We start from the raw sequence: 27,798 nt of genomic DNA on the forward strand, positions 1-27,798 counted from the left end.
AAACTTCTAACAGAAGAACATAGAGCAAATCTGTGTGACTTTAAGTTTCAAAAAACGTATTTGGATACTATACTAAAAGCTTGATCCATAAAAGAAAACAAGTATAAATTAGAGTTTATTGAAATTAAAACTTTTTGCTCTGTGAAAATCCCACTGTACAGGGACTGAAAAGACAAGCAATTGACTGGAAAAAATATTTTCAAGTTACATATTTGAAAAAAAACTTATATGCAGAATATATGAAAAACTCTTAAAACTCAATTATAACCAAACAACCCAATTTATAAAAATGGGCAAAAGATCTGAACATTTAATCAAATAATATAGATGGAAGACAAATAGCATATGAGATGATGTTCAACATTATTAGTAATTAGAAAAATGCAAATTATGACTTTTTTTATGATAGTTTAAGTTCTAGGGTAAATGTACATAACGTGCAGATTTGATACACAGATATACATGTGCCATGTTGGTTTGCTGCACCCATCAACTCTTCATTTACATCAGGTATTTCTCCTAATGCTATCCATCCCCCAGTCCCCCACACTCTGACAGGACCCGGTGTGTGATATTCCCTGTGCTGTGTCCAAGTGTTCTCATTGTTCAATTCCCACCTATGAATGAGAACATGTGGTATTTGGTTTTCTGTCTTTGTGATAGTTAGCTGAGAATGATGGTTTCCAGCTTCATCCATGTCCCTGCAAAGGACATCAATGCATCCTTTTTTATGGCTGCATAGTATTCCATGGTGTATATGTGCCACATTTTCTTAATCCAGTCTATCACTGATGGACATTTGGGCTTGTTCCAAGTCTTTGCTATTGTGAATAGTGCCTCAATAAACATACATGTGCAGGTGTCTTTATAGTAGCATGATTTGTAATCCTTTGGATATATACCCAATAATGGGATTGCTGGGTCAAATGATATTTCTAGTTCTAGATCCTTGAGGAATCGCCACACTGTCTTCCATGTCTTCCACAATGGTTGAACTAATTTACACTCTCACCAACAGTGTAAAAGCGTTCCTATTTCTGCACATCCTCTCCAGCATCTGTTGTTTCCTGACTTTTTAATGATCGCCATTCTAACTGGCATGAGATGGTATCTCATTGTGGTTTTGATTTGTGTTTCTCTGATGAACAGTGATGATGAGCATTTTTTCATGTGTCTGTTGGCTGCATAAATGTCTTCTTTTGAGAAGTATCTGTTCATATCCTTTGCCCACTTTTTGATGGGGTTGTTTTTTTTTCCTGTAAATTTGTTTGAGTTCTTTGTAGATTCTGGATATTAGCCCTTTGTCAGATGGGTAGATTGCAAAAATTTTCTCTCATTCTGTAGGTTGCTTGTTCACTCTGATGGTAGCTTCTTTTGCCGTGCAGAAGCTCCTTAGTTTACTTAGATCCCATTTGTCTGTTTTGGCTTTTGTTGCCATTACTTTTGGTGTTTTAGTCATGAAGTCCTTGCCCATGCCTATGTCCTGAATGGTATTGCCTAGGTTTTCTTCCAGGGTTTTTATGGTTTTAGGTCTAACACTTAAGTCTTTAATCTATCTTGAACTAATTTTTGTATGAGGTGTAAGGAAATGATCCAGTTTCAGCTTTCTACATATGGCTAGCCAGTTTTCCCAGCACCATTTATTAAATAGGGAATCCTTTCCCCATTTCTCGTTTTTGTCAGGTTTGTCAAAGATGAGATAGTTGTAGATGTGTGGTATTATTTCTGAGGGCTCTGTTCTGTTCCATTGGTCTGTATCTCTGTTTTGGTACCAGTACCATGCTGTTTTGGTTACTGTAGCCTTGTAGTATAGTTTGAAGTCAGGTAGCATGATGCCTCCAGCTTTGTTCTTTTTGCTTAGGATTGTCTTGGCAATGCAGACTCTTTTTTGGTTCCATATGAACTTTAAAGTAGTTTTTTCCAATTCTGTTTATAGTATTCTCTGATGGTAGTTTGTATTTCTGTGGGGTCGGTGGTGATATCCCCTTTATCATTTTTTATTGCATCTATTTGATTCTTCTCTCTTTTCTTATTAGTCTTGCTAGCAGTCTATCAATTTTGTTGATCTTTTCAAAAAACCAGCTCCTGGATTCATTGATTTTTTGGAGGTTTTTTTGTGTCTCTATCTCCTTCAGTTCTGCTCTGATCTTAGTTATTTCTTGCCTTCTGCTAGCTTTTGAATATGTTTGCTCTTGCTTCTCAAGTTCTTGTAACTGTGATGTTAGGGTGTCAATTTTAGATCTTTCCAGCTTCCTCTTGTGGGCATTTAGTGCTATAAATTTCCCTCTACACACTGCTTTAAATGTGACCCAGAGATTCTGGTATGTTGTATCTTTGTTCTCATTGGTTTCAAAGAACATCTTTATTTCTGCCTTCATTTTGTTATGTACCCAGTAGTCATTCAGGAGCAGGTTGTTCAGTTTCCATGTAGTTGCGCAGTTTTGAGTGAGTTTCTTAATCCAGAGTTCTAATTTGATTGCACTGTAGTCTGAGAGACAGTTTGTTGTGATTTCTGCCCTTTTACATTTGCTGAGGAGTGCTTTACTTTCAATTATGTGGTCAATTTTAGAAGAAGTGTGATGTGGTGCTGAGAAAAATGTACATTCTGTTTATTCAGGGTGGAGAGTTCTGTAGATGTCTATTAGGTCCACTTGGTGCAGAGCTGAGTTCACGTCGTGGATATTCCTTGTTAATCTCTGTCTTGTTGATCTGTCTAATATTGACAGTGGGGTGTTAAATCTCCCACTATTATTGTGTGGGAGTCTAAGTCTCTTTTTAGGTCTCTAAGGACTTGCTTTATGAATCTGGGTGCTCCTGTATTGGGTACATATATATTTACGATAGTTAGCTCTTCTTGTTAAATTGATCTGTTTACCATTATGTAATAGCCTTCTTTGTCTCTTTTGATCTTTTTTGGTTTAAGGTCTGTTTTATCAAAGACTGGGATGCAACCCCCACTTTTTTTTTGTTTTCCATTTGCTTGGTAGATCTTCCTCCATCCCTTTATTTTGAGCCTATGTGTGTCTCTGCACGTGAGATGGGTCTCCTGAATACAGCATACTGACATGTCTTGACTATCCAATTTGCCAGTGTGTGTCTTTTAATTGGGGCATTTAGCTCATTTACATTTAAGGTTAATATTGTTATGTGTGAATTTGATCCTGTCATTATGATGTTGGTTGGTTATTTTCCCCGGGAATTGATGCATTTTCTTCATAGCATCACTGGTCTTTACAATTTGGCATGTTTTTGCAGTGACTGGTACCAGTTGCTTCTTTCCATGTTCAGTGCTTCCTTCAGGAGCTCTTGTATGGCAGGCCTGGTGGTGACAAAATCTCTCAGCATTTGCTTGTCTGTAAAGGATTTTATTACTCCTTCACTTATGAAGCTTAGTTTCCCTGGATATGCAATTCTGGGTTGAAAAATTTTTTGAGAATGTTGAATATTGGCCCCCACTCTCTTCTGGCTTGTAGGGCTTCTGCCAAGAGATCCGCTGTTAGTCTGATGGGCTTTGAGACTGAGTCTCATTCTATGACCCAAGCTGGAGTGCAGTGGCATGATCTCGGCTCACTGAAACCTCCACCTTCCAGGTTCAAGCTATTCTCCTGCCTCAGCCTCCGGAGTAGCCAGGACTACAGGGACACATCACCATGCCCAGCTAACTTTTGTATTTTTAGTAGAGACGGGGTTTCACCATGTTGGCCAGGATGGTCTTGATCTCCTCAGCCTCCCAAAGTGCTGGGATTACAGGCGTGAGCCACTGTGCCTGGCCAATTATGACCATTTTAAGACACTTCCATCCATTGTTTAGAATGACTGAAATTAAAAAACAAAGCAAAACAAAAACGTCCCTCACAATAACAAGGGCTAGTGATGATTAGGAGAAACTGGAATTCTCATAAATTGCTAGTGAAAAGCCAAAATGTTACGTTTGCTTGGAACACATTTTGGCAACTTCTTATAAAGTTAAACATACACTTACTATACAACCTAATAATCCTACTTCTAGTTATTTACCCGAGTTAATAGAAAACTCATGTTCACACAAAACAAAAAGCTGTACATGAAAGTTTATAGCAGTTTCATTAAAAATCACTATAAAATGAGACGGAACTCAGATATCTTTCACCAAGTGAATGGATAAAGAAACTATGGTACATCTATATAACAGAATACTAGAAAATAAAAATGAACTGGCTGGGCATGGTGGCTCAGGCCTGTGATTCCAGCACTTTGGGGGAGCTGAAGCGGGAAGATTTCTTGAGCCCAGGAATTCGAGACCAACCTGAGCAACACAGTGAGATCCTGTCTCATAGAAAGAAAAAAAGAAAGAAAGAAAGAGAAAAAGAGAGAAATGAACTATTGCTTCACATGACAACATGGAAGAATATTTTTTCTCTTAAAAAATTATAATTCACAGAATTATGCTACCATCACCTCTATCTAATTTTAGAACATGTCATCACCCCAAAACGAAACCCCATACTCATTAGGTCCCATTAGTAGTCACTCCATTTCTTCCTCCTCACAGTGCCTGGTAATCATGAGTTCACTTTCTCATTATAGATTTCTTTATTCGGGACATTTCATATAAATGACATGCTATCTGGCCCTTTTTTGTGACTGGCTTCTCTTACTTTGCATCACGTTTTAAAATTTTTAATCTTATTTTTTGCCGACATGAGGTCCCACTATGTTGTACAGACTGGTCTCGAACTCCCGGGCTCAAGTGATCCTCCCTCCTTGGCCTCTCAAAGTATTGGGATTACAGGCTTGAGTCACTGCACCCAGCCTAGCATCATGTTTTTAAGGTTCATCTATTCTGTTGCACATACTACTTAATTTCATTTTACTACTGAATAAAATTCCTTCATATAGATATGCCACATTTTATTTCTCCAATTTATTAATTGATGGAAATTTGGTTTTTTCCCCACTTTTGGCTACTATGAACAATGCTGCTATGAACATTTGTATCAAAGCTTCTGTGTGAACACATGTTTTCAATTATCTTGGCCATATATCTAGGAGCAGAATCACTTGGTAATATGGTAGGTCTATATTTAACATCTTGAACAAACTGCCAGATTATTTTCCAAAGTGGCTGCACCACCTTACAGTCCTACCAGCAACATGTGGAAGTTCTAATTTCTGCATATTCCCCACAATACTTATTCTTATATCATCTGTCTCTTTGATCATAGCCATCCTAGTGCATGTGAAGTGCTACCTCATTGTGGCTTTGTTTTGCACTTCCCTAATAACTAATGACGTTCAGCATCTTTTCATGTGTCTTCTTTGGGGAAGTGTGTATTCAAATCTTTTGCCCATTTTAAAGGGTTATTTGTCTTTTTATTTGTAAGAGTATGTTATATATTTTGGGTACAACTACATAGAGGAATCTTAAATGCATTTTGCTGAGTGAATGAATCCAGACCCAAAAGGCTGCATGTTGTATTATTTCATTTACATAATATTCTGTAAAAGGCAAAACTATAGAGACAGAAAACAGATCAGCGGTTGTGCGGAATTGTGATAGAGGGAAAGGCTGACTACAAAGGGACAACACAAGCAAATTTTTAGGGTAATGAAATTGTTCTGTAGGGTACTATTGTATTGGATACATTACCCATTTGTAAAAACCCATAGAACTGTATGCCACAAAAAGTAACCTCTACCGTATTCAAGTTTAAAAGAATATAAACCAGGATTTCAAGGGAACCCAAGATGGAATGCAGACTGTAACAAATAAATTTGTTTACAATTGTATGATATAATCACACTAAAGGCAATAAAGAAGAAAGAAGCTGACTTAAACAACTTGGGAAAGTGTTTTGACTAGATACTGTAAGCTAAAGGGGAAAATATGCAAATAACACTCTTTTCAAGATGGAAAATTGTCTTCTCATTGTGTCTGAAGCTTTGCTTACTTTTCTTCTCCACATTTTTTTTAGTTCTTTATTTCATCTTAAAAAAAAAAACCCTAAAATTGTCCAGGCACAGTGGCTCACACCTGTAATCCCAGCACTTTGGGAGGCTGAGGCAGGTAGATCACATGAGGTCAGGATTTCGAGACCAGCCTGACCAACATAGTGAAACCCCGACTGTACTGAAAAAACACAAAAAATTAGCCCAGCGTGGTGGGTGGCAGGTGCCTATAATCCCAGCTACTTGGGAGGCTGGGGCAGGAGAATCGCTTGAACCCAGGAGGCCAAGATTGCAGTGAACTGAGATTGTGCCACTGCACTCCAGCCCGGGCAACAAGAGTGAACAAAAAACAAACAAACAAAACAACAACAACAACAACAACAAAACACCCTAAAATTGTTTAAAAAACTAAAATCATATCCTGTTTCTTAACCATTTCAAGCACTCGCTTAGCTGAGATGGTTTCAAAGATTCAGCCCTGTACACCTGCAGCCTAGCTTCCCAACTTTCTTCACATCATAGCACATCTGGAAAATGGCATAGTTGTGTGGTGCACTGATGCAAATGGACAAGGCCGACTGGACAAGTCTACCCCAGCCTCATCTGGCTCCCTAAGGGTTTGAGCATATCAGTATCTTAGCATAACTACAACCTATTCCTGCACTATTTCCCTTACCACTTGGGAAACACTCTGAACGCCCCTCCTAACCACAGTATTTAACTGTCCTTGGCCAAATGAAGACAGGATGTAGTCTGTGCCACTACAAAAAAACGAATTTTGACTATTGGTTTTTCTGTCTGCAAAGCTGACTAACTTAATCAGGGAATAATTCCTGATACTGGTCTCATTAGCATCAATTAACAACCAATTGGCCTACAGTTTTTGAACTAACTTCTACCAACCTTACCTTTTCTTTCATTTTTTCCACCTTGTATTTGAGCTGGGGCACTACACTGTTGGGTGGCAAGCCTTTTTCCAGTTGAGTCACAAATTTAGCATATTTAGAAACTTGACTATTTAGGACTTCTGGATCCAGGCAATCAAATTTGGACTATGAAAAATTTAAAAACAAAGCAAAACAAGTTAAAACATAAAGTAAAAGTCAAGTTTGAAATACTAAAAAAACTTTTAAAAGTTAATCCAAATCTACATTGTGCTTTTGGAAACGGCTTTACTTATTAAATTGCTAATAATATTATATATCCAGCATCACCTGTTTATTCCTGAGGGTCAATATGCATAAACTCCTCGAAGGAGACAAACAGCTATTTTTTTACTCTTGCTAACCAGAAATTTCTCACCTAGTAGTCTTCTATTATTTGATTATATACCTGTTTAACATAAACACTTTAAATTCATAAATTATTCATAAAATTATAGAGCTATATACTTATATATAGATCTTATATATAGATCTATAATTGTTTTTCTCAGTTATGTAAACATATAAGTATACACATATATTGACATGTCAGATAGCCACACATATATACTGATGGCAGTAGAAAATTTGTAAACCTTCATTTTTCTTTATTCTAAATCCATCATTTTCCTTCTGCTCCCTAATGGGTTTTCTTGTGCATTTCCTAGGGTGAATGCATCCCATGTTGGAAGCCACTGCTCTAATCCATGGTGGTAATCAGAAAATTCTTTTTAAGCTGCTGCTTCTCAAGAATATTTTCTTACTTCTGAGATAAGTGATAAATGAGTTAAAGGAGTTATAATTGGTGTTATAGCATATATTTGTTTTTTATTTTCTATTTTCTCCACCAAAGGTAAGTTCTATGTTTGAACTTTGTTCTTCTTATTCTCCAATGGTACTCCCAGCACCTGGAACATATTTTCTATGCTACTGTTTTTTAACCAAGGCATGTATCTTCTAATGATAGGCATCAGCACAGGTAGGATGAATAAGAAGTGTAAAACAATATTTGTGAGGTTGATAGTATTTCTAACATGTCCATACCACACTTGAAAGTATAGGTGGCCATCTATTTTGCCTCGTAGAGAGGTGACCCTTGTTAAGGATTGAATATAGGGTAGATCCTAGAAACAAAACTCTCTGATGGCTGTTGATATTTGGCTTCTTAATTTAAAAAGTTTACTATTGAGTTCTTAAAGGAAGATCCTAGATTTTATCACTCTATCCTATTACAGTGAACAAAATGGCTTCCTTTTTCAAAGGACAACAAAAGTAGAAACCTAAAGTGTGTAGATCACAAATAAAATCCTACAATCCTTAAGAACATTGAAGTGTATGATGACAACATTGTGTTTAGAAACCACAAAGTGATTAAATATCACACAGCATTGTCCATTGATGCTTCCGTTATGTAGCCTTCTAATATGCAGGACCTGAGAAGCCTGGCTTACAAGAATACTTTCTTTTCTGTAGCATACAGTGACATAAGGACCTTTGTGCTTTTCGCTGGAAAGCTTATAAAAATTCTCAGAAAATGATACCATTGCATATTTTACTGACATTAAGTAAAGCACCAGATTGTTAAAAGTTATAATTCAAATTGTTACAATTTTAAGATTAATTCATACAAAAATAATTTAAGAACTGAAGGCTTTTTTCCCCTACCTTTAACCATTCTTGTTGGAGTTTATCCCATTCAGAGAAAGAATCCCAGAGCAATTGTTTGAGCTTCAGTTCAGCACTGACTTCTTCCAAAGCTTCAAACTTGGACACTTCTACCTTTAAAAATGTAGTACACAAAATGCGCAATTTAGTTTTCAGATATAATGAGCATATGCTATTCTCCTGTTAGTAATTTTTGGTACAGTGATTGCTTGGCAGAATGTGCATCCTAAATGGATTAAGAAAAGGAGCACTAGAAACAAATGAAGAAAAAAAGAAAACTCCACAAAACCCCACATACATTAGAATTTCCATTACAGTAACAAAATATAACTCCTGGTATTTCCTTAGAACTTAAATATTCTCCAAAGACATAAATATTATACGAGTAACACAGGCATTCTTCTTTGAGTTGAATTATACGTGCACATATATGTTAGGCCTTCTAGGTAAAGCCGATGAGTCTTTAGAGGCACTGATTTCTATTGGGCTTCTGTACTTAAAAGGCAGAAGAAGATGATGACTGTGCGATAGCTGGTGGGGAAGATGGTGAAGTTTAAGATGGAGAGGACAGCATGGTTTCCGACTCTTTTCTAAACACGGACTTTATATGAACCCCATGGAGAGGAAGGGTGTAAGAAAATGTGAAGAACATGTTTTCATGAGAAGTGTTTTAAGACTGCTTTGGCTCAAAGCTGGGGAAACTTTCAGGGAGTTGGTTACACAGAAATTCTTGGACTTTGACGTTAGGAATTTAGTCTTGTCTTCCATTAAGAGTTGCAAATGATTTCCTGCAACCTGGATTAGTTAGGCTTTCACACCTATTCTCCAAATAATTGAGAGCCACAGAAGGAAGGCTAGATCAGAGGCAATCAGGAAGGAATCAGTCATGAAGTCATAGATAGGGAAGATGGAAGGAGGAAGACACACTTTCATTTCAGGTTCTGTGTTTTTTAAAAATTAATTTTTTAACTTTTCTTTTTATTGTGGTAAAAACCACATTAATGAGATCTATTCTTTTAATAAATTTTTAAGTGTAAAGTACAGTAATGCTAGCTATAATAATGTTAACAATGTTATTTAATGTACGTTTTCTAATACTTTTTCACGTTGCACAACTGAAACTTTATACATCTAGAACAACTCCTCGTTTCCTCCTCCTCCTAGCCTCTGGAAACCACCGTTCCACTTTCTGCATATATGAATTTGACTACTTTAGATATCTCATATAAATGAGATCATGCAGTATTTGTCCTTTTGTAGCTGGCTTATTTCACTAAGAATAATGTCCTCCAGGTTCATCCATGCTGTGACATAGCAGGATTTTCTTCTTTTGTGAGGCTGAATAAAATTCTATGTTATGTAGATACCACATTTTCTTTATCCATTCATCTGCTGATGGACATTTTAAGTCGTTTCCTTATCTTGGCTATTGAGAATAATGCTGCAATGAACATGGGAGTACAAATATATCTTTAAGAGCCTGATTCAATTATTTGGGATATATGCTCATAAATGGGATCATTGGGTCATTTTTAATTTTTTTAATTTTTGAGGAACCACCGTGCTGTTTTCCATAGTGTTTGCACCATTCTACATTCTCATCTACAGTGTAAAGGATTCCAATTTCCACACATCCTTGCCAAAATTTATCATTCATTTTATTTTTGTAATGGCCATTCTAACAGATGTGAGGTGATACCTTCTTGTAGTTTGATTTTAATTTCCCTGATGATTACTGATGTTGGGTGTCTTTTCACATGCCTATTGACCATTTGTATGTCTTCTTTAGAGAAATGTTCATTCAAGTCCTTTGTCCATTTTAAAAACTATTTTTTTTTTTTTTTTGGCTATTGTGTTGTAGGAGTTCCTTATATATAAGGAGTTTAGATAATAACCTTTTATCAAGTATATAATTTGCAAATTTTTTCCCTCATTCTGTATGTTGCCTTTGATTGGCTCTGTTGATTGTTCCCTTTGCTTTGCAGAAGCTATTTAGTTTGATGTAGTTCCACTTGTCTATTTCTGTTTTTGTTGCATTGGTTTTTGGTGTCACATCCAAGAAATCATAGCCAAGGCCAATGTCATGAAGATTTCTCCTACATTTTCCTCTAGGAATTTTATAGTTTTAGGTCTTTTAAGTCTTTAACCCATTTGTTTTGAACTGATTTTTGTGTAAGGGTTCACCTTCATTCTTTTGCATGTGAATATCCAGTTCCTTAACACCATTTGTTGAAGAGACTATCCTTTCCCTGTTGTGAATTTTTGGCACCTTTGCCAAAGACGAGTTGACCATATTTATTGATTTATTTTGGGGCTTTCCATTCTGTTTCATTGGTCTATATGTCTGAATGTATGCTAGTACCACACTATTTTAATTACGATAGCTTTGTAATATGTTTTTAGATTAGGAAGTGTGAGGCCTCTAGCTTTTTTCTTGTTTCTCAAAATTGCATTGGGTACTCGAGGTCCTCTGTGGTTCCCTAAAAATTTTAGAATTTGTTTTCAATATTTCTTTAAAAATGTCATTGGGAATTTGATAAAGATTGCATTGAATGTATAGGTCACTTTGGGTAGTACAGGTATTTTAACAATATTAAGTGGTCTAATCAATGAACATGGGATATCTTTCGATTTATTTGTGTATTATTTCATTTCTTTCATCACAGTTTTTTGGTTTTCAGTGTGTGAGTCTTTCACCTCCTAGGTTAAGTTTGTTTCTACTTTATTATTATTATTTTTGATTCTGTTGTAAATGGCATGCTATTTTTTATGCTATTTGGATTGTTATTTATGTTATTTCTTTATTTTTATGCTATTTCTTTATCTTTTGGATTGTTTGTTGTTAGTATATAAAAATGCAACTAATTCACGTAAGTTGATTTTGTATTCTGCAACTTTACTGAGTTTATTTATTAGTTTTAATTTTTTTCCCCTGGAGTTTTAGAGTTTTCTACACATAAGATACCTAGAATATGCTGGATCCTGTCACTACTCCAAGACAGGTGATATAGAAGTTTGTCCCTTGAGCAGTCCCCTGATAATGTATCACATTGGGCAGCCACTTCAAATCTTTCCGTGTCCAGGTAGAAGCTGAGATTTGGGAATTCTTGCTTGCTTACTCTGCACTGAGTCAGGGGTGGGGGGAGGGGTGTTAATGGCTAGTGAGTGTAAACTGGTCGAAACTGTTGCTTTTGTTCTCAGTGGTTCCAACCTGGGGCCTTTCCTGTGCATAATCAAATTCAGGCAAGAGAGAAACCAGTCTCTCAGGCAGACCCCTAAAGTGTCAGAATGCCATATATTCCATCCAGTCTGTCTTTCCCTCCCTCACCAGGGAGAAGCTGAGAACTTCCTCCTAACTGTGTAGCACTGTGCTGGGGGCAGGAATCACAGTGAAAGGGTGTTAGAAATTATTCTACTGGCTTCAATCAGCTGATTTTATACTTGCCCAGGGTGCAAGAGACTCTCAACTTGCCTTTGTATTTCTGACAAAATAAGTTGGTTCAGGGGTTGTTGAGTCAGTGTGTCCAAGGGAAAAAGGAGGGGCTGGGGCTTCATACTCTGCTGTCTTGCTGACAGGACCAGTGATATTCTTTCCTACTCAAGGGGTGCTCACATGTGAGTTGTAGCTTTTTTTTTTTTTGAAATGGAGCCTTGCTCACACTGTCACCCAGGTTGGAGTGCAGTGGTGCGATCACGGCTCACTGCAACCTCCACCTCCTGGGTTCAAGTGATTCTCCTGCCTCAGCTTCCCAAGTAGCTGGGATTACAGGCACCTGCCACCATGCCTAGCTAATTTTTCTTATTTTTAGTAGAGATGGGGTTTCATCATGTTGGCCAGGCTGGTCTCGAACTCCTGACCTCGTGATTTGCCAGGCTTGGCCTCCCAAAGTGCTGGGATTACAGGTGTGAGCCACCGTGCCCGGCCAAGTTGTAGCTTTTTATCAAGTAGTATTTCCTCCATACCTTGCTCCTTACTACATATCTTCCTGTCTTGTAGGTCAGTTAACTCAACCTGGGAACAACTTTGAACTCTAGTTCCTTCACACAAATCTGCCTCAAGTATCACCAGCCTTATTGGCTGGTATCAAGTTCATAATTTTCAGATTTCTCTACCAATCCCTGGACCCTGGAGTAGACAGCATGTCAGATCACTTTCTGATCATCCATCTGGGGCTCTGAAAAGACAGGTGCATTCCCCTGTGAGGTTCAAGCATGTTCCTCCAATATATTTGGGGAGACCAATGGCATCTTCCTTATTGCTAGGGGCTCCCTGGTTTTGTCCATAGGAATATTTTCTTTTCTATTCTCTTTTCTTGTTGTTGGTCTCTCTAAAAGCTATTGAAAGCATCTGCATCTCTTGACCCTTTCTCTTCATGTTTTTTGAGAGACTTCTTTTAGCCTTTCAAATATACCTTTTTTTATTTCTATTTTTTTATTTTTTGAGACAGGGTCTCTGTCACCCAGGCTGGAGTGCAGTGTCACAATCTTGGCTCACTGCAACCTCCGCCTCCTGGGCTCAAGTGATCCCCCCCCGTTTAGCCTCCCAAGTACCTGGGACTACAGGTGTGTGACACCATGCCTGGGTAATTTTTGTATTTTTAGTAGTGATGTGCTTTCACTATGTTGGTCAGGCTGGTCTCAAACTCAAGAGCCTAAGTGATCCAACCACCTCGGCCTCCCAAAGTGCTGGGATTACAGGCATAAGCCACTGCTCCTGGTCCTCAAATCTACCCTTTTACAACCATTTGTCCCTGGCTTAGCTGGGGATGTCATTTTTATCAAATTGGCACATAAAACCAGTGTAAATCAGGCAATATCAATGGAATCATAACATCCATATGAATGTAAAGGAAGCCTGAATATTACTTAAGAAAGGATAGTGTGGTTTTAATTGACCACATTTAAAAATCCATTTACATTTTAACATAGAAAGTACAGTTCCTTGTCTGAAAGTTTTGCATAATTCACAATTATTTCAATAAGAAAGATATTTGGTATCTCATGTGTATTAGTCTTTAAACACTTCAAAGGCAGGGAACATATCATATTTTGTATTTGAGGCTATTTGTAGCATGCTGACTAGCACATAGTTGTCCAAATATTGAATGTTTACAGTTACATTATTGAAGTCCTTGTGCATATATGCCATTTCTATACACACATTTCTAAGACAGATGGTGTAAAACTGTCATTACCTTAAAATTCTTCTGATAGGACTTATACCGAAATGCACGTTTCTGAAGATCAGCCAGAACAGATTGCAGATTATTCAATATGAGCCTTATTTTGTCTTGGTCAGCAGAGATATCTAAAATCTGTGGATCCTGTAAATTTAAGACAGTTTTTGGTTAGCCATTCCTGCTTTTTGATAAAGATCAATTAAATTAAATGAATTAATAAACATTTTTAAAAAGATCCCTTTAATTCTCTTTTCTTTTTGATTTTTAGAAATGATGTTTAAAATTGTTGCTTTCCTGAATTTTAAACCAATGCATAGACATTATAAAAAGTACGCATTTGTATAAAGTGCCATGGAGATAAAATTGTTTTAAAACATTACCTAATATATTCTTCCTCATCTGCTTTCATTTCCTACACTTCTTCAACCAACGTGACCTCAGATAAGCAGAGGTGAATGCAACAGGGAAGAGAAGGAAGGGGATATGATATAAGGTAAATTTCCACTATACAATAAAGGAAATGGAAAGGCCTTTGTATTCTAAGATGATAGAAGAGAGAAAATGAAAAACATAAATGGCAAGACATATGTTTTATGGCTGACCTGTTAGGATTGAAACCCCAGTGAATGGGAATGGAATAGTTCAGGAGCAAAGCAAAAGCACGTAACTAGGTTTGGGATAATCTGAGAAAACTGAAGGAATTTGAGAACCATTATAGCCATAGCTCAGGGAGGCTAGTTAGTCCATGTCTTAGTCAGCATGGCCATGCATTCAAATTGGCAACGTGCTCTAGATTAGTAAAAGCCAAGGGATGTGTCCAGGAAGAAGGGGCTTATATTGACATTCTGGTGTCTTGTGACTTGGTATGATATACAGGGAATCCTGAAGTTCTCATGTGTCTTGATTCTGGTAGTGGGAACTGTTGTGAGAACTGATGGACCAGAAGATGTCTGAGGCCAGGATGAGAAAGCTACAGATTACTTGGGACTGTAGGTTATGGAAGCAATGATGGATTGCAGCATAGGGGCTAGCATGGTGCCTAAAGAACCAGGAAAGACCCTTAGTTAACAGCAACCGGGACAACCAGGTGCAACCCAGCCAAACTGCACTGGAAGCTGCTATGGCCCAGAAGGTAGCATGAAGAGCAGACGACCTGCCTCCCCCATCTATTCGCCATGAGGGAATGCAAGCTTCCCTTTATGGGGCAATAGGTAGGACAGGATGGTGGCATAGGTGGCCCAATAGGAAGTTTAGATTTTCAGTTGAATTAAAATCTATTCAAAAGAGACCCAGGTAGAATGGAACAGACATTTCAAACTGAAATAAATTATTATTAATGGTCACATTTAGGTTTTCTTCTGAATTCCCCACAACAGCAGGGATGAGGGTCTTGATAGCAAGAGAGTATCATTTATGGAAATGATGAAGTTACAGTCCTTTGCCCAAGAGAATTAACTTCAAACTTTCTACAGAAAAAGCACTAGTTAGAATGAGCCCACGCTTTCATTTTGTGTATGTGCATCATGCTATTTAAAATGCATGATTTGCATGCAGATATTAATTGCAGCACTATCCACAATAGCAAAGACATGCAATCAATCTAAATGCCAATCAATATCAGATTGGATAAAAAGAATCTGGCACATATACACCATGGAACACTATGAAGCCATAAAAAAGAACAAGACTATGTCCTTTGCAGGAATACAGATGGAACTGGAGGCCATTATTCATAGCAAATTAATGCAGGAATATAAAACCAAGTATTGCATGTTCTCACTTATAAGTGAAAGCTAAATGATGAGAACACATGGACGCAAAGAGAGGAACAACAGACACTGGGGCCTACCTGAGAGTGGAGGTTGGGAGGAGGGAGAGGATCAGAAAAAAATATCTATTGTGTACTAGGCCTGGTACCTGGGTGACAAAATAACCTATGCAGCAAATCTCTGAGACATGAGTTTACCTATATAACAAACCTACACATGTATCCCTGAACCCAAAATAAAAGTTTTTTAAAAAATAAAAAATGCATGATTATACATCAAGCATGTGCTGGCACTTTTGCTTTCTCTAATGATCTATGCATACATAAATATTCATACTTTTTAACGGTATGCTGTGTATAGAATACAGTATATGGTACAGCAATTAATAGCAGACTATTAACCATTGACAGTAGACTGCTTAAGCTTGAATCCAAATTCCTCCATTTAGTAACTGTGTGACCCTCAGCAAATTACTTAACCCTGTACTCTAATTTCCTTTTCTGTAAAATGTGAATAATAAAACCCTAAAGTGTTCTGAGATTTAAATGAGTTAAAACATGAAAACATACATAAGAATATTTCTAGGACTATTACTCATCATTGCCCAAAATGGTAAATAATCCCAATTTCCATCACCCATGAAATGAATCATTGTAAAATACAATAAAATACTACATAGCAACAAACATGAATAAACTACATCCACAAAGAGCAATATGGATAAATCTTAGGAACATACCAAAATAAAATAAAGGGCACACTGTGTGGTTCTAATTAATAGAAGTTCAAAAATAGGAAATTTATAGCATTCCTGCTCCAGATGGCCTGCCACTGCCAACATGCCTGCTGCAGGAGGGAGGCATGGCTGGGGCTGCACACTCCATGGAGCCAGTGGGAGTTAGGGACAAGTGGGAGCATTGTCCCTTCCAAGCTGGGGTGGGAGTTGCTCGGGTGCAGCTGTAGCCACTCAAACTGTTGCTGTAGACTCAGGCAGTCCTGTGCTCTTGGGGGCATGGGAAGGCCCCTCTGCCCTCGCAGGCTTGGAAGTGCCTGCTTCCGCTGCCTGGTCTCTCCCTGCTCTGATCTTGGAAGGGAGAGAGGCCAGGCAGTGGGAGAAGGCACTTCTTCGATCTTCTCTGATCTCGGAGCAGTCAGGGCCCAGCCCCGTTGCCATGAACAGCAGCAGGAGGCAGACAGATTCCTGGATGGAAGGGGGTAGGTCCCCAGTGAGGCCCCACGTTGGTCTGAAGGCTGGGGGCTGGGCTGCCAGTCCCACAGACTGGAGTAGGAACTTGTGATGCTTTTTCCAGCCTGCCCATTATCCCCCATGGGCCCATCAGTGTACACTTCCTCCTCTCTGAGGTCCATAAAGGCCCTGGGCTCAGCCAGAGCCGAGCAGACAATGGGACAACCAGAAGCAGAGGGGAGCTACCCTCTCTGCTGAGAACTTCAGAGACCTGCAGAGATGTCATCGGGGCTACCAGTTGCAGAGAGTAGCAACCCACTTCAGGGCCTCCTGTCTGCTAGGAGCTGGGCATACATTGGGACAACCAGCTGCAGAGAGGAGCTATCCTGTCCAGGCCTTCTTTCTGCTCAGAGCTGCAGAGATGATGGGACAACCGGCCTGCAGAGAGGAGCCACCCATTCCAGGGTCTCCTCTCTGCTGAGAGCTGAACACTCAATGGGATGACCTGCCTAGAGAGGAGCTACCCACTGCGGATCTCCTCTGAGCTGTTCTACTGAATAAAGCTCCTCTTCATCTTGTTCACCCTCCACTTGTCTGCATACCTCATTCTTCTTAGATACAGGACAAGAACTCAGGCAAAGGTGCTACCGGCCACAGAGGTTTCCAGCCAGAAAAATGACACCCCAAAGATCCCATAACAAAAGGATTAGTAATTAGCAGGGGACACTAAAGGTATCATAATGCTTTACTGACTTGAGTAGTGGATGCATAGATGTGTTTATTTTCAGATAATTCATTGAGTTGTACAGTAATTAGTTTTGTACACTTTTGTCTGTAAGAAAATACAAAAGGGCTTCAATACAAAAGTAAAAACAATGCCAAGTCCTTCGAACACTGGTTGACAAAGAGGAAGCACACAATGTGAGCTGTTTTTACATTTCCATGTTAATACATGTAAAGGTATACTGTAATCTTTAATGTCTGTACTATATTCTTTTGAGTCAGTGTACCCTATATGTTTTCTATTGTAAAAGTGGTACAAGGTAACTAAATATTCTTCACTACTAATTATCAATGTATACTCTGTCTCTTCCTAAATGAGAATTTTCTAATATACTAGCAAAGTTTATTTTCATTTTTTATTTAGCTTTTAGTTTAAGTTCAGGGATATATGTGCAGGTTTGTTATACAGTTAAAATTGTGTTATGGGGGTTTGTTATATGAATCATTTCATCACCCAGGTATTATGCAAACTTTAAAATCGTGACAATAGCTATAAAATGTGCTAACAAGTCATTAAAACTCTTCAAAATAAAAAATACAAGTTAGGACTAGAATTTAATTGGCTAAATTCAATTTTAATATTACATACATGCTTTGTGATAGTCTGAAATGTATTCACTACTTAAAGCGAGATTTTGAAACATTAATTTTTAAGTAGCAGCTCAAAGACGTTGTTGCTTGGTTAGAACGAAACTACAAAAAACTAAAGCTACATCAGTTAAATGTGTTCTCTAAATGGTTTGAAGAGTAGTCTTAATTATTCTCACCACAAAAAATGATGTATATGAGGTGACAGACACATTAATTAGCTTAACACTTTCACAATGTATACGTATATCGAAATATCACATTATATATTGTAAATATATACAATTTTTATTTGTTGACTATACTTTAATAAACAAATGTAATAGTAAAACTTTGCATAGATTATTTTTACAAAATAATGATTTAACTTACCTGTGCTTGCAGTTTTACTTCATTCACTTCGTTGTTTAATTCTTCAAGATCACTACCCAAATGCACACAAAATTGCTTAATGCTTGATTCTCTATCACCCACTGATTTATCAATGGCATTCCGAACAGCAACAATGGATGGCTTCATAGTTGCAAAAACAGCAAAGTCTTCAGGAGGTGTGGGTACCTGATACTGTTCAATAAGCTTGTACATTTGAGTCACTATATTCCCTTCATCTTCAAGGCTTTCAATCTAAATGGAAACATAGTTTGCTCATTAAATGTAACAGAGTCCTAGTTCAGTCTTGAAGTTTGTTCTAATAGGAGACAGCCACTGTACAATATGAACATTTTATTAGTCTGTTCTGCTGCTGCTAATAAAGACATATCCGAGACTGGGTAATTTATAAAAGAAAGGTTTAATGGACTCACAGTTCCACATGGCTGGGGAGGACTCACAATCATGGCTAAAGACAAGGGAGAAGCAAAGGCATGTCTTACATGGCGGCAGGCAAGATAACTTGTGCAGGGGAACTCCCATTTATAAAAACCATCAGATCTCATGAGACTTATTCACTAACATGAGAACAGTATGGGGGAAACCACCCCCATGATTCAATTATCTCCACCCGGCCCCATCTTTGACATGTAGGAATTCAGTTCAAGGTGAGATTTGGGTGGAGACACAGCCAAACCATATCAAACATCAAACTGTGAATAGTCAGCACAGAAGGAGTGTATTATAATGTAACAGTCAAATTGGCTAAAGCCTGCTAGAAGATAGTAATTGCTATAATACAGGTAATTAGGTTAGGAGGTAAATCATTCAGAGCTGGGCTCTTATAAATGTTTCCTCTTTCTTTCTGTTTTGTTCTTTTGTTGTAGTAAACAGTGCCAATATTTAAAGTTTTCTAAGAAAACATGTGCTGTGCGGTTGTTCAGCTGTAGTATCTGAGCTTCTAGGCATGTGTGATGGGCAGTGATGATCCCAGAGCAGCCAGAAGGATCGACAAGCTGTGGACTTGGCTGCATAGGTTTAGAACCCAGATCTATGGTGAGATTCCCACTATCCCTTAATAAATTATTTTACTGCAGCCCAATGACTACTAAACATCTTCACTTTGATTTCTTACTTTCAGTGGACAGTATTGCTTGTCTTTCCTAATTTTCTGGCAAGGGATCCCCCAGTTTTGGGAAAGTTCCTTACCCCCAGCTCTGCCACATGGTTATAGAGGGAGCAGACATTTTCATACTAGTTGGCCCAATTTCCTGGCCACAAGCTGAACCAAGGACCATCAAACTGTGATCTAAAGAACTTAGCTCAGTCTGACCTTTCTCTTGGACATAGGAAGAGTTAGGACTGAGGCCATTTACTTTCATGTGGAAACAGAACACGTCATTAACATGAGAAGATAACCGCAGACAGGTTTTTAGAGAAATAGTTCTCAATCTTTAGCTTCCATGGCAATGACCTTGGAAAGCTTGTTAAAACAAATTGCTGAGCCCCTCCCAAGAGCGTCTGATTCAAAAGGTCTAGCAAGTCATAAAAACACTGTAGTCATGGAGGGTGGGTCCCAAGAATGAACATTTCTAACCCATTCTCAGGCGATGCTGCTGCTGCTGATTTGGAGTCCCCGTTCGGGAACCATGGTTCTGGAGGAGCAGAGATGAGAGAAGGAGAGAGGCCTTTTTGTAAAGGCCTGGCTCTATCCACACTTTAGGATTCTGAAAGATATTCCTGCAAACTTAGAATAAATCTTCCCATTTTTCTAAGCTATTTATGTGAGTTTTTGTGATTTTCAACCAAAATTTCTAACACCTTGAACAAATTACGTATAGAACTAAGTCTCTCTACATCAAGATCTGTTCATCTTCCTCTATTTCCTCTATTTTGGGTGAGTATATATCCAGGTTTCTCTGGGAATGTCCTGGGTTTACACTTATTGTCCTAGTACAATGATTAATAGTGTCTCTTTCACTCTCAGAAAAACGTACTGATCAGACAATGAATTATGTAGCCTACCCTCCCTATATTGGTATGAAATTGCTAAATACCCATTCCCTGCAGAATGATACCTATAAGTCACCTCATTTTCCTCTCACTGTCCCCTCATTCAGTTGCCCATCAAGTCCTTTCAATTCTACTTAACATCTTTGTAATTAATTTCTTGTCTCCTATCTTTGAATAGCTACATAGAGTTCATCAACTTTCAACCAAACATTCTTTCTCCATAGCATATCAATTGCTAAATCCTGTTTTTGTCACGTTGCCTCCTGTCTTTGCACATAGCTTTCCCTCTCCCTGGAATGCCTACCTGAATGTTTCATGTATTTTATGACAGCTTAAATATGCCATCCTCCACATAGCCTTCTGTAACCCATAGGCAAGAATTACTACAAACTTCCCAGTGCTACAACAGTATCTTATACCTATGCCCATTGTATCAAAATTATCTGCTTGCATTCAAGACTCAACTTCTTTAAAGCAGGTTTATTCATTGTAATTTTTGCACCCTGCTAAGTGGTGTTCACTAAACTTGCTGACTGAATGAATGACGATCCAGAAAAAGTTTCTGTGTGTGCAGAAAATCTCCCTAAAGGAAGTTGCTTTCCAAACACACCATCCAGCAAACACAGACAACTTCCTGGAGATAGGACACAGTCTATGTTTTCTGCATACTGCATCAACTTGCTGTTCTGGAACCACAAGGTGATAGCAGCTGACCCTCTGCAGCCATTGATTATGATGTGACCCTACCTTCCTGACATAGTTTGTAGAACAGCATAGGAGCTCTGAATCAATTTACTAGACCTTTAGAATCAATATTGAAAAAGAGAGATTATCTCTTTCTTGCAGATTGGCTAGACTTGCAAGCTATAGTTTGGGAGCTGCTGGTGGCCATGTTTACTGCTGTGGTAAGAAGCAGCAGAAGTAGCTGTCTGCAGAGGTAGAGAAGTGAAACAGACCCTCAGCGAGATGCAGAGAGCAGAGATGGAAGAAGGGACTACCGGGGCTTCCTGTGACTGTCCTATTCCAGGTTCTGGTCAGTTCCTGAGCCTACTTACATTCTTGATTGGGAGTTCCATGAAGCACCCCTGAATCCTTAAGTGGGATCCCTATTTTGGCCTAAGCTTTCTCAAGTGGGTTTGGGTTATTTGTTTGAAGTGACTTAATGAATACAAACAATAATAAGTAATTCACATCTTTAGACTCCTGGGACAATTTATAAGCAAACCTGAGGAGAACCACGATCATCTGCCTTTTTGAGAAGGCATGATTTCTTGAAATGAGAAACACTGTTACTTTTGTAGTCATGTGAAATAGCATTTTTATTAATTTGGTTAATAATTTATATAACATTCATTCAGTTTACTTTTTTAATTGAAACATTTCTTCAATTTTCAGATATTTAATAAAATAATTTATCTATATTTTAAATGCCAACCTAATATGAATGAAAGTTTATTAAAAAAACCATTGGAGCCAAATGCTAGATTGCTTCCTACAGGGAAGAGGCTAAGAGGAGGAAACTAAGTTTCCAGAGAAAAAGAAGCAAAAGAGACAAAGGAGAGAGAGTGAGAGAGTGTGTGTATAAGAGAGAAAAACAGAGACCTGATTCCATCTGCATCATTTGAGTCCCCATATCCACTTTTTTCTCCCCACCTCCACCTCCCCACTTAAGCAGGTTTGTGTTGGGTTTCTTTCATTCTTAACAGTAAGTTTCCTATTAAGCAGTCAGACTTCCATTATGATTAATATCTAGATTATAATGGTATTACCATTTACTAAAAATTGGAATTCCAATAAACTATGGTTGAGAACATTGGCTTTGCAGTCAAAGAAACTCAAATCTAAATTCTAACTCTTTCACATCCATACATGTCTGTGATCTTGGATAACACATCCTGTTCTGGTTCCTGTTTCCTTATCTGCAGAATGAGGATAAACATCAACACTTCTTAAGCTTTTGTGAGAATTAAAAACGTAATGCATGTAGAAAATGTAATATGATGCCTGACTGTAAGAGTCTGATAACTGTCAGCTGGCTTTATTCCTGTGATGTAGAACATCCACTTACTTTGAAAGTGTTTCTGATATTTTGACAGCTGTCTTTCGCCCTTTGGTCCTTCACTTTTTCTTGTACTATGTCTTCCTTCCTACTACAAGATCTGGAATATTGAGTTACATGAGATAATCAACTCACCCGTTCCTGAATTTCATCAAGAAATAATAAGCTATGAACATATTCTGTGGTAGTAGTTGGAACAAACTCAAGTTTATACTCTGCATCTTGTGCCTCAAAGATAATGGCATCCACTTTTTTCTTGCTTTGACGAGGAAGCATAAAATTTAGCACCTAAGAAAGAAAATAACATGTGAACTGTAAATAATTGAATATTTTCATTTTATTATATATTTTAGACAAATCCTAATGGGACATCCGTTAAATCAGCAGGTATTGGAAGCAGCAGTGCATACGAAGAGACTTTTTTCTCATTAAATCACTGCTAGTTAAATGTGAAAACAGGAAGGCCAGGTTTTGAAGATCATTTCTACAGCTTACCAAAAATTTTCCATAAATGCTCTAATATCTTGCAAGTATGCTTTCTGCTTCTTCATCCTATGTAGTGGACATTGTGCTGCCCTGTTCAGCATCAGTCCCACTCTTTTCATGTTGGGTGCCAGCCATGCAGTTTGAGGGAAACTGATCTCTCCTTCAGAAACAAATATGGAGTCTGATCACTTGGCAAATAGGAGCATGGCTTTTTTGGCCAAAGTGATCAGATTAAGGTTGTATCAATCCATTTTCACACTACTATAAAGAACTGCCAGAGACTGGGTAATTTATAAAGGAAACAGGTTTAATTGACTCATAGTTCAGCATGGCTGGGGAGGCCTCAGGAAACTTATACTCATGGCAGAAGGTGAAGGGGAAGCAAGGCACCTTCTTCACAAGGTGGCAGGAAGGAGAAGTATGTGACAGTGCAGGAAAAACCATGATTTATAAAACCATCAGATCTTGTGAGAATTCACTTACTGTCAGGAGAACAGCATGGGGGAAACCACCCCCCTAATCCAATCACTTTCTGTCAGGTTCCTCCTTTAACACCTGGGGATTACAATTCAAGATGGGATTTGGGTGGGGATGCAAAGCTAAACCATATCATGTGTGAACCTCTGACTTTAGTTGATTCAATCAGATAAAGGCCCACACTTTTATTTATGGCTGAGAGAGATGTATACTCAGAACCCCAATCTTTCTCTTTCTCTCTCCATACAAACAAATAATTGGCTTGTGAAGCTTTTGACGATCATTTCACAAATGCCTTAGGATGAAGCCTGCACACAGGAGGTTCAGGAAAAAGAATGAAAGAATTTGTTCCTTGGTAACAACACTGAGCTACTAGATCATACCTCCTTGATATTGACCCAATCTCTGGACTTTTTAGATGCATATGCCAATAACTCTTCTGATTGCTTAAGCCAGTTTGAGCTCAGTATTCTTGGGCTTACAGTAAATTTATACCCAAATATTTCTTGAGCATACAGTAGCTAAAAAATGCTTGTTGAAATTGAATTAAATTTGCTCCAGTTATATAATAATTATATATACATAAATAAGTATATATATATGTATATATATTTCTTTTTTTTTTTTACCAGATGAAGAAATAAAACTCTAGAAGGAAGACCAATACTATACAGTTAATTAATAACAGAACACATTAACACTCAGGTCTGCACTCTTTTATACAGTGCTCTATCTTCTATCATCTATCGGAGCCAGAAAATGTTTTCTATAAGGGCCAGATAGTAAATATTTTAGATTTGCAGTCAATACAGTCTCTGTCACAATGACTAAACTTTGTCCTTCTAGGAAGAAAGCAGCCATAGATGATATGTAAATCATTGTCACGGCTGTGTTCCGATAAAACCATATACAAAACAAGAGGCAGGCTGGGTTGGCTCTGTGGGCTATAGTTTTCCAATCCCTGTTTTATATCATTGTCTCTCTGTGGGCATTGGGAAGATACAAGTATACTCTGGCTCCAAAGGAAGTTATTGTATTGGTTCTGAAACTTATTACAGAAATTTCCCTAGTTCTATAACTTACCAAAACATAATTAGACCTGTAGGGACAATTCCAGATCAGAAAATGATTTCCTAAACTTGATCTTGGTGGTCTAAAATCAACCATCACTGCCTCTGGGATATTAAGCTGTTATAGTAGTATCCTCTCTGCAGGTCTTGAAATGCTCCGACAATAGAAAATGGAGGAGGAGCAAGAGGCCAGTGTGAGTCCTGCAGTCCCCTCCATTATCTCATCTAAAAAGCTGATTCTGCTTGTGACAAAAAGACTATAGAGCTTTTCTTAGAAATTAAGGATGTCCAATAGTATTATGTTAATTTATATATTTGCAATACTATAAAATAAATAATAATAGGTTTTTGTGCAGTAGAAAAATCATAAAATAATTGTAGAGGAATAATTAAATTTTTTCCTAGTTTATAGTTACCTCTAAGCATCGCAAAGGTGATGGAATTAATTTTTCTCTTAGCAGCCTAGTGTCAATGAGCAGCAATCCTACATTTCTGGTGGGTCTGAGAGCTACTGCATCCTTGTGCTGTTTGTGGTATTTTTCCAGTTGTTGACTAAAAAAGTTAACATCTACATAAAAAAATTCACATAAATCATAAAATATACCACATTGGATTTTAAAAGATCATTACAAAATATATTAAAAATCATTGCATTGATACATTTACACATATATGTATAATGTTATTATCCATAGTTAGAGTATCTCATGTAACTTTAAAACGCTAATTTGGATTGCTTTATAGTATTTTATTCTTGTGATAAAGAAACTAATATTTTATAATGTAAATATGTCTTCTGCTCCTATGAAGAGATGACAGATGAAAATAATTTGCAAGTGCATTAGAGAATCTAGTCTGGAATTGACTAGATTTCAGAGCTAGGTTGGTTTCAAGTTGAGCTTAATCTAAATGTTCTCTCCCACGTGGTATCTCAAAGTAAAGCATTTTGAGAATATAAACAACAAATTTTGAAACATAAGAGATCACACATAGCTAAAATTATCTCTATTCCTCTTTCCAACACATCTCTCTGCAATTCCTGCACCCTACATCATGGTCAAGGCCTTTATCAATTTGCATATGCTGTAGTTGCATTTTGATAATCTTCTTGCCTCTATTTTCTCCCTCATCCAATCCATCTGGAACCAATGGAAACCTGATTATCCTTGAATACACTCTCATCATACTATCAGACAAAAATAGCTCTCTCTCTAACGCATATACAATTCCAAACTTCTCTGCTTTCTTTCAAAATTCTGTACCTTCTGGGCCTCTAAAAATTTAGCTAATTTTATTTCTAATTACCTCCTACATTTGGGTCAAATTGATTTCCTTACTGTCTGCCCTTTTTCCTCTTTCCATAACCTTCCTCCACCACCCCAAAGAGAAAAGGGTACTGTTTCCTGCCTTTACTCATGCTCTCTCTTCTCCTAATTATAAGGGGTAATTTGATATAGTATAAAGAACACACCAGAGAAAGTATTAGAAGACTTGAGCTCAGGTCTTTAACCCATGTGTGGCCTTGGGAAAGTCACTTAGTCTTTCTGAGCTTCAGCTACCTCATAATATAAAACAGAAACAGCAATTATCTCCCTTACTCACTTCAGAAGGTTTTGATTTGTGTATTTTTGAAAGTCGACTAAATTAATGTTACATGTTCTGATAAGTCCCATGGTAAGGATACCTGTATAATGCTGCATTGTTTAGTATTTTCCAAATTTATTTGAGCTCCATCTTTTTTCATGGTATCATGTAATTATCCCTCAGAACAGTGCCAATGAACACAACTTTCAGAACCATTGATTTGGTCCAAAACTCTTATTTTATAGATAGAGAAATTGATATCAATTGAGGTCGTATGACTGGGCTATGGCCACATGGCCAAAAAGGAATAAAAGATTAAAGCCAGTAGTTGGGAAATACGATTTCTTTTTTCTTTTTTCTTTTTTTTTTATTGAGATGGAGGCTTGCACTGTCCCCCAGGCTGGAGTGCAGTGGCGTGAGATCTTGGCTCACTGCAAGCTCAGCCTCCTGGGTTCACGCCATTCTCCTGTCTCAGCCCCCCGAGTAGCTGGGACTACAGGCACCCACCACCATGCCTGGCTAATTTTTTTGTACTTTTAGTAGAGACGGGTTTTCACTATGTTAGCCAGGATGGTCTTGATACCCTGACCTCGTGATCCACCCACCTCGGCCTCCCAGAGTGCTGGGATTACAGGTGTGAGCCACCGCGGAGAGGCAGTACGTAAAACGGTTAAGCAGACAAGCTTTCAAGTCAGAGAAATTAGATCTGAACTGCTCACTAGCTGTTTAATCTTGAAGTTGCCTTATCTCTATTGATCTGTTTTTTTTTTTTTAAATAAAATGGTAATACTAATACTCTCCTCAGAATTGTGAGGATTGGATGAAATGTCTAAATATTACTTAAAACAGTATCTACCATGCTGTAAGTGCTCAGTTAAGTGTAGACATTATTAGTAAATGCTGACATTTATAGGAATTTGGTGGTGAAATGTGGCTGCTTGTCAGGAAGCCAGAACCCATCTGCTGGTCGTTCTCTGAGGTCGGACAGGGAGCAGCCTGGTTAAAAGTTCAGTTAGACATTTATTAAGGATCTACAATATGTGCTAAGCAATGTTGTAGTCGTTTGAGGATATAAAATAACAGGTAAGGATGATATCCAAGGGCAAAGCCCATCTCTATAAGCCTCTGGCAAACAATTGGATTTAGTGGTTTAGGATGTATTGGGGGGTTCCAAACAGAGGAGGAGCACAGAGGTTAGGAGTCCAGGCCAAGGTACTCCAAAGTCGCAGCCATCAGAGTGTTGGGACTGGGAGACTTGGTTCCAGGATTGGGTTTCAAAGGCAGGACCAGCAAGACAAGGTAGGACTTGCTGAAGAGCAACCTGGGAGCCAGGGGACTGTACCCTGATGGGAACTTGCTGAGGGATCACAGTTATTCAGTGTGAGGACTGTGGTAGCAGGAGGCTAGGAAGCTTTGGGGTCAGGATATGAGTAGAAGAGCTCAGGGATTAGAACTGGCTATTTTGATCAGGCCTCCTTCTTGTGCCAAAATTCCAGGCTCCATAGCCTGCTGCCACTGTGATGCCAGCACAGGAGGCATCATGTCCTCACGTCCCTGTCAGTGTGCTTCTGTTCAGCACACACTAAGTCTCCGTGTGATCGTGTTGCTGAAGAACAGTGGAAGTAGGCTTGTCTAAATTTTGCTTCCTAAATTGGGGCCCCATGTTGGTCTAACAACTTAGTATCTTGAAAAAAAGGAGTCAGTTTCAGATTTTTAAA

At 38.1% G+C, this 27,798-nt stretch overlaps 1 protein-coding gene across 1 annotated transcript in view; it reads right to left on the bottom strand.

The window, feature by feature from the left end:
- The window catches only part of DNAH6 (dynein axonemal heavy chain 6), a 381,338-nt gene that overhangs the window by 233,734 nt on the left and 119,806 nt on the right, over positions 1 to 27,798 (bottom strand). Inside the window, exons 13-18 of the mRNA XM_015112750.3 lie at positions 24,913 to 25,064; positions 22,599 to 22,751; positions 18,395 to 18,646; positions 13,712 to 13,840; positions 8,517 to 8,630; positions 6,837 to 6,980 (exon numbers count right to left, since the gene is read on the bottom strand). Of these exons, the coding sequence (XP_014968236.2) occupies positions 6,837 to 6,980; positions 8,517 to 8,630; positions 13,712 to 13,840; positions 18,395 to 18,646; positions 22,599 to 22,751; positions 24,913 to 25,064 (944 nt within the window). The remainder of the gene's footprint in view (positions 1 to 6,836; positions 6,981 to 8,516; positions 8,631 to 13,711; positions 13,841 to 18,394; positions 18,647 to 22,598; positions 22,752 to 24,912; positions 25,065 to 27,798) is intronic.

The sequence above is a fragment of the Macaca mulatta genome, chromosome 13, assembly GCF_049350105.2.
Source record: "Macaca mulatta isolate MMU2019108-1 chromosome 13, T2T-MMU8v2.0, whole genome shotgun sequence".
Classification (NCBI taxonomy): Eukaryota; Metazoa; Chordata; class Mammalia; order Primates; family Cercopithecidae; genus Macaca; species Macaca mulatta.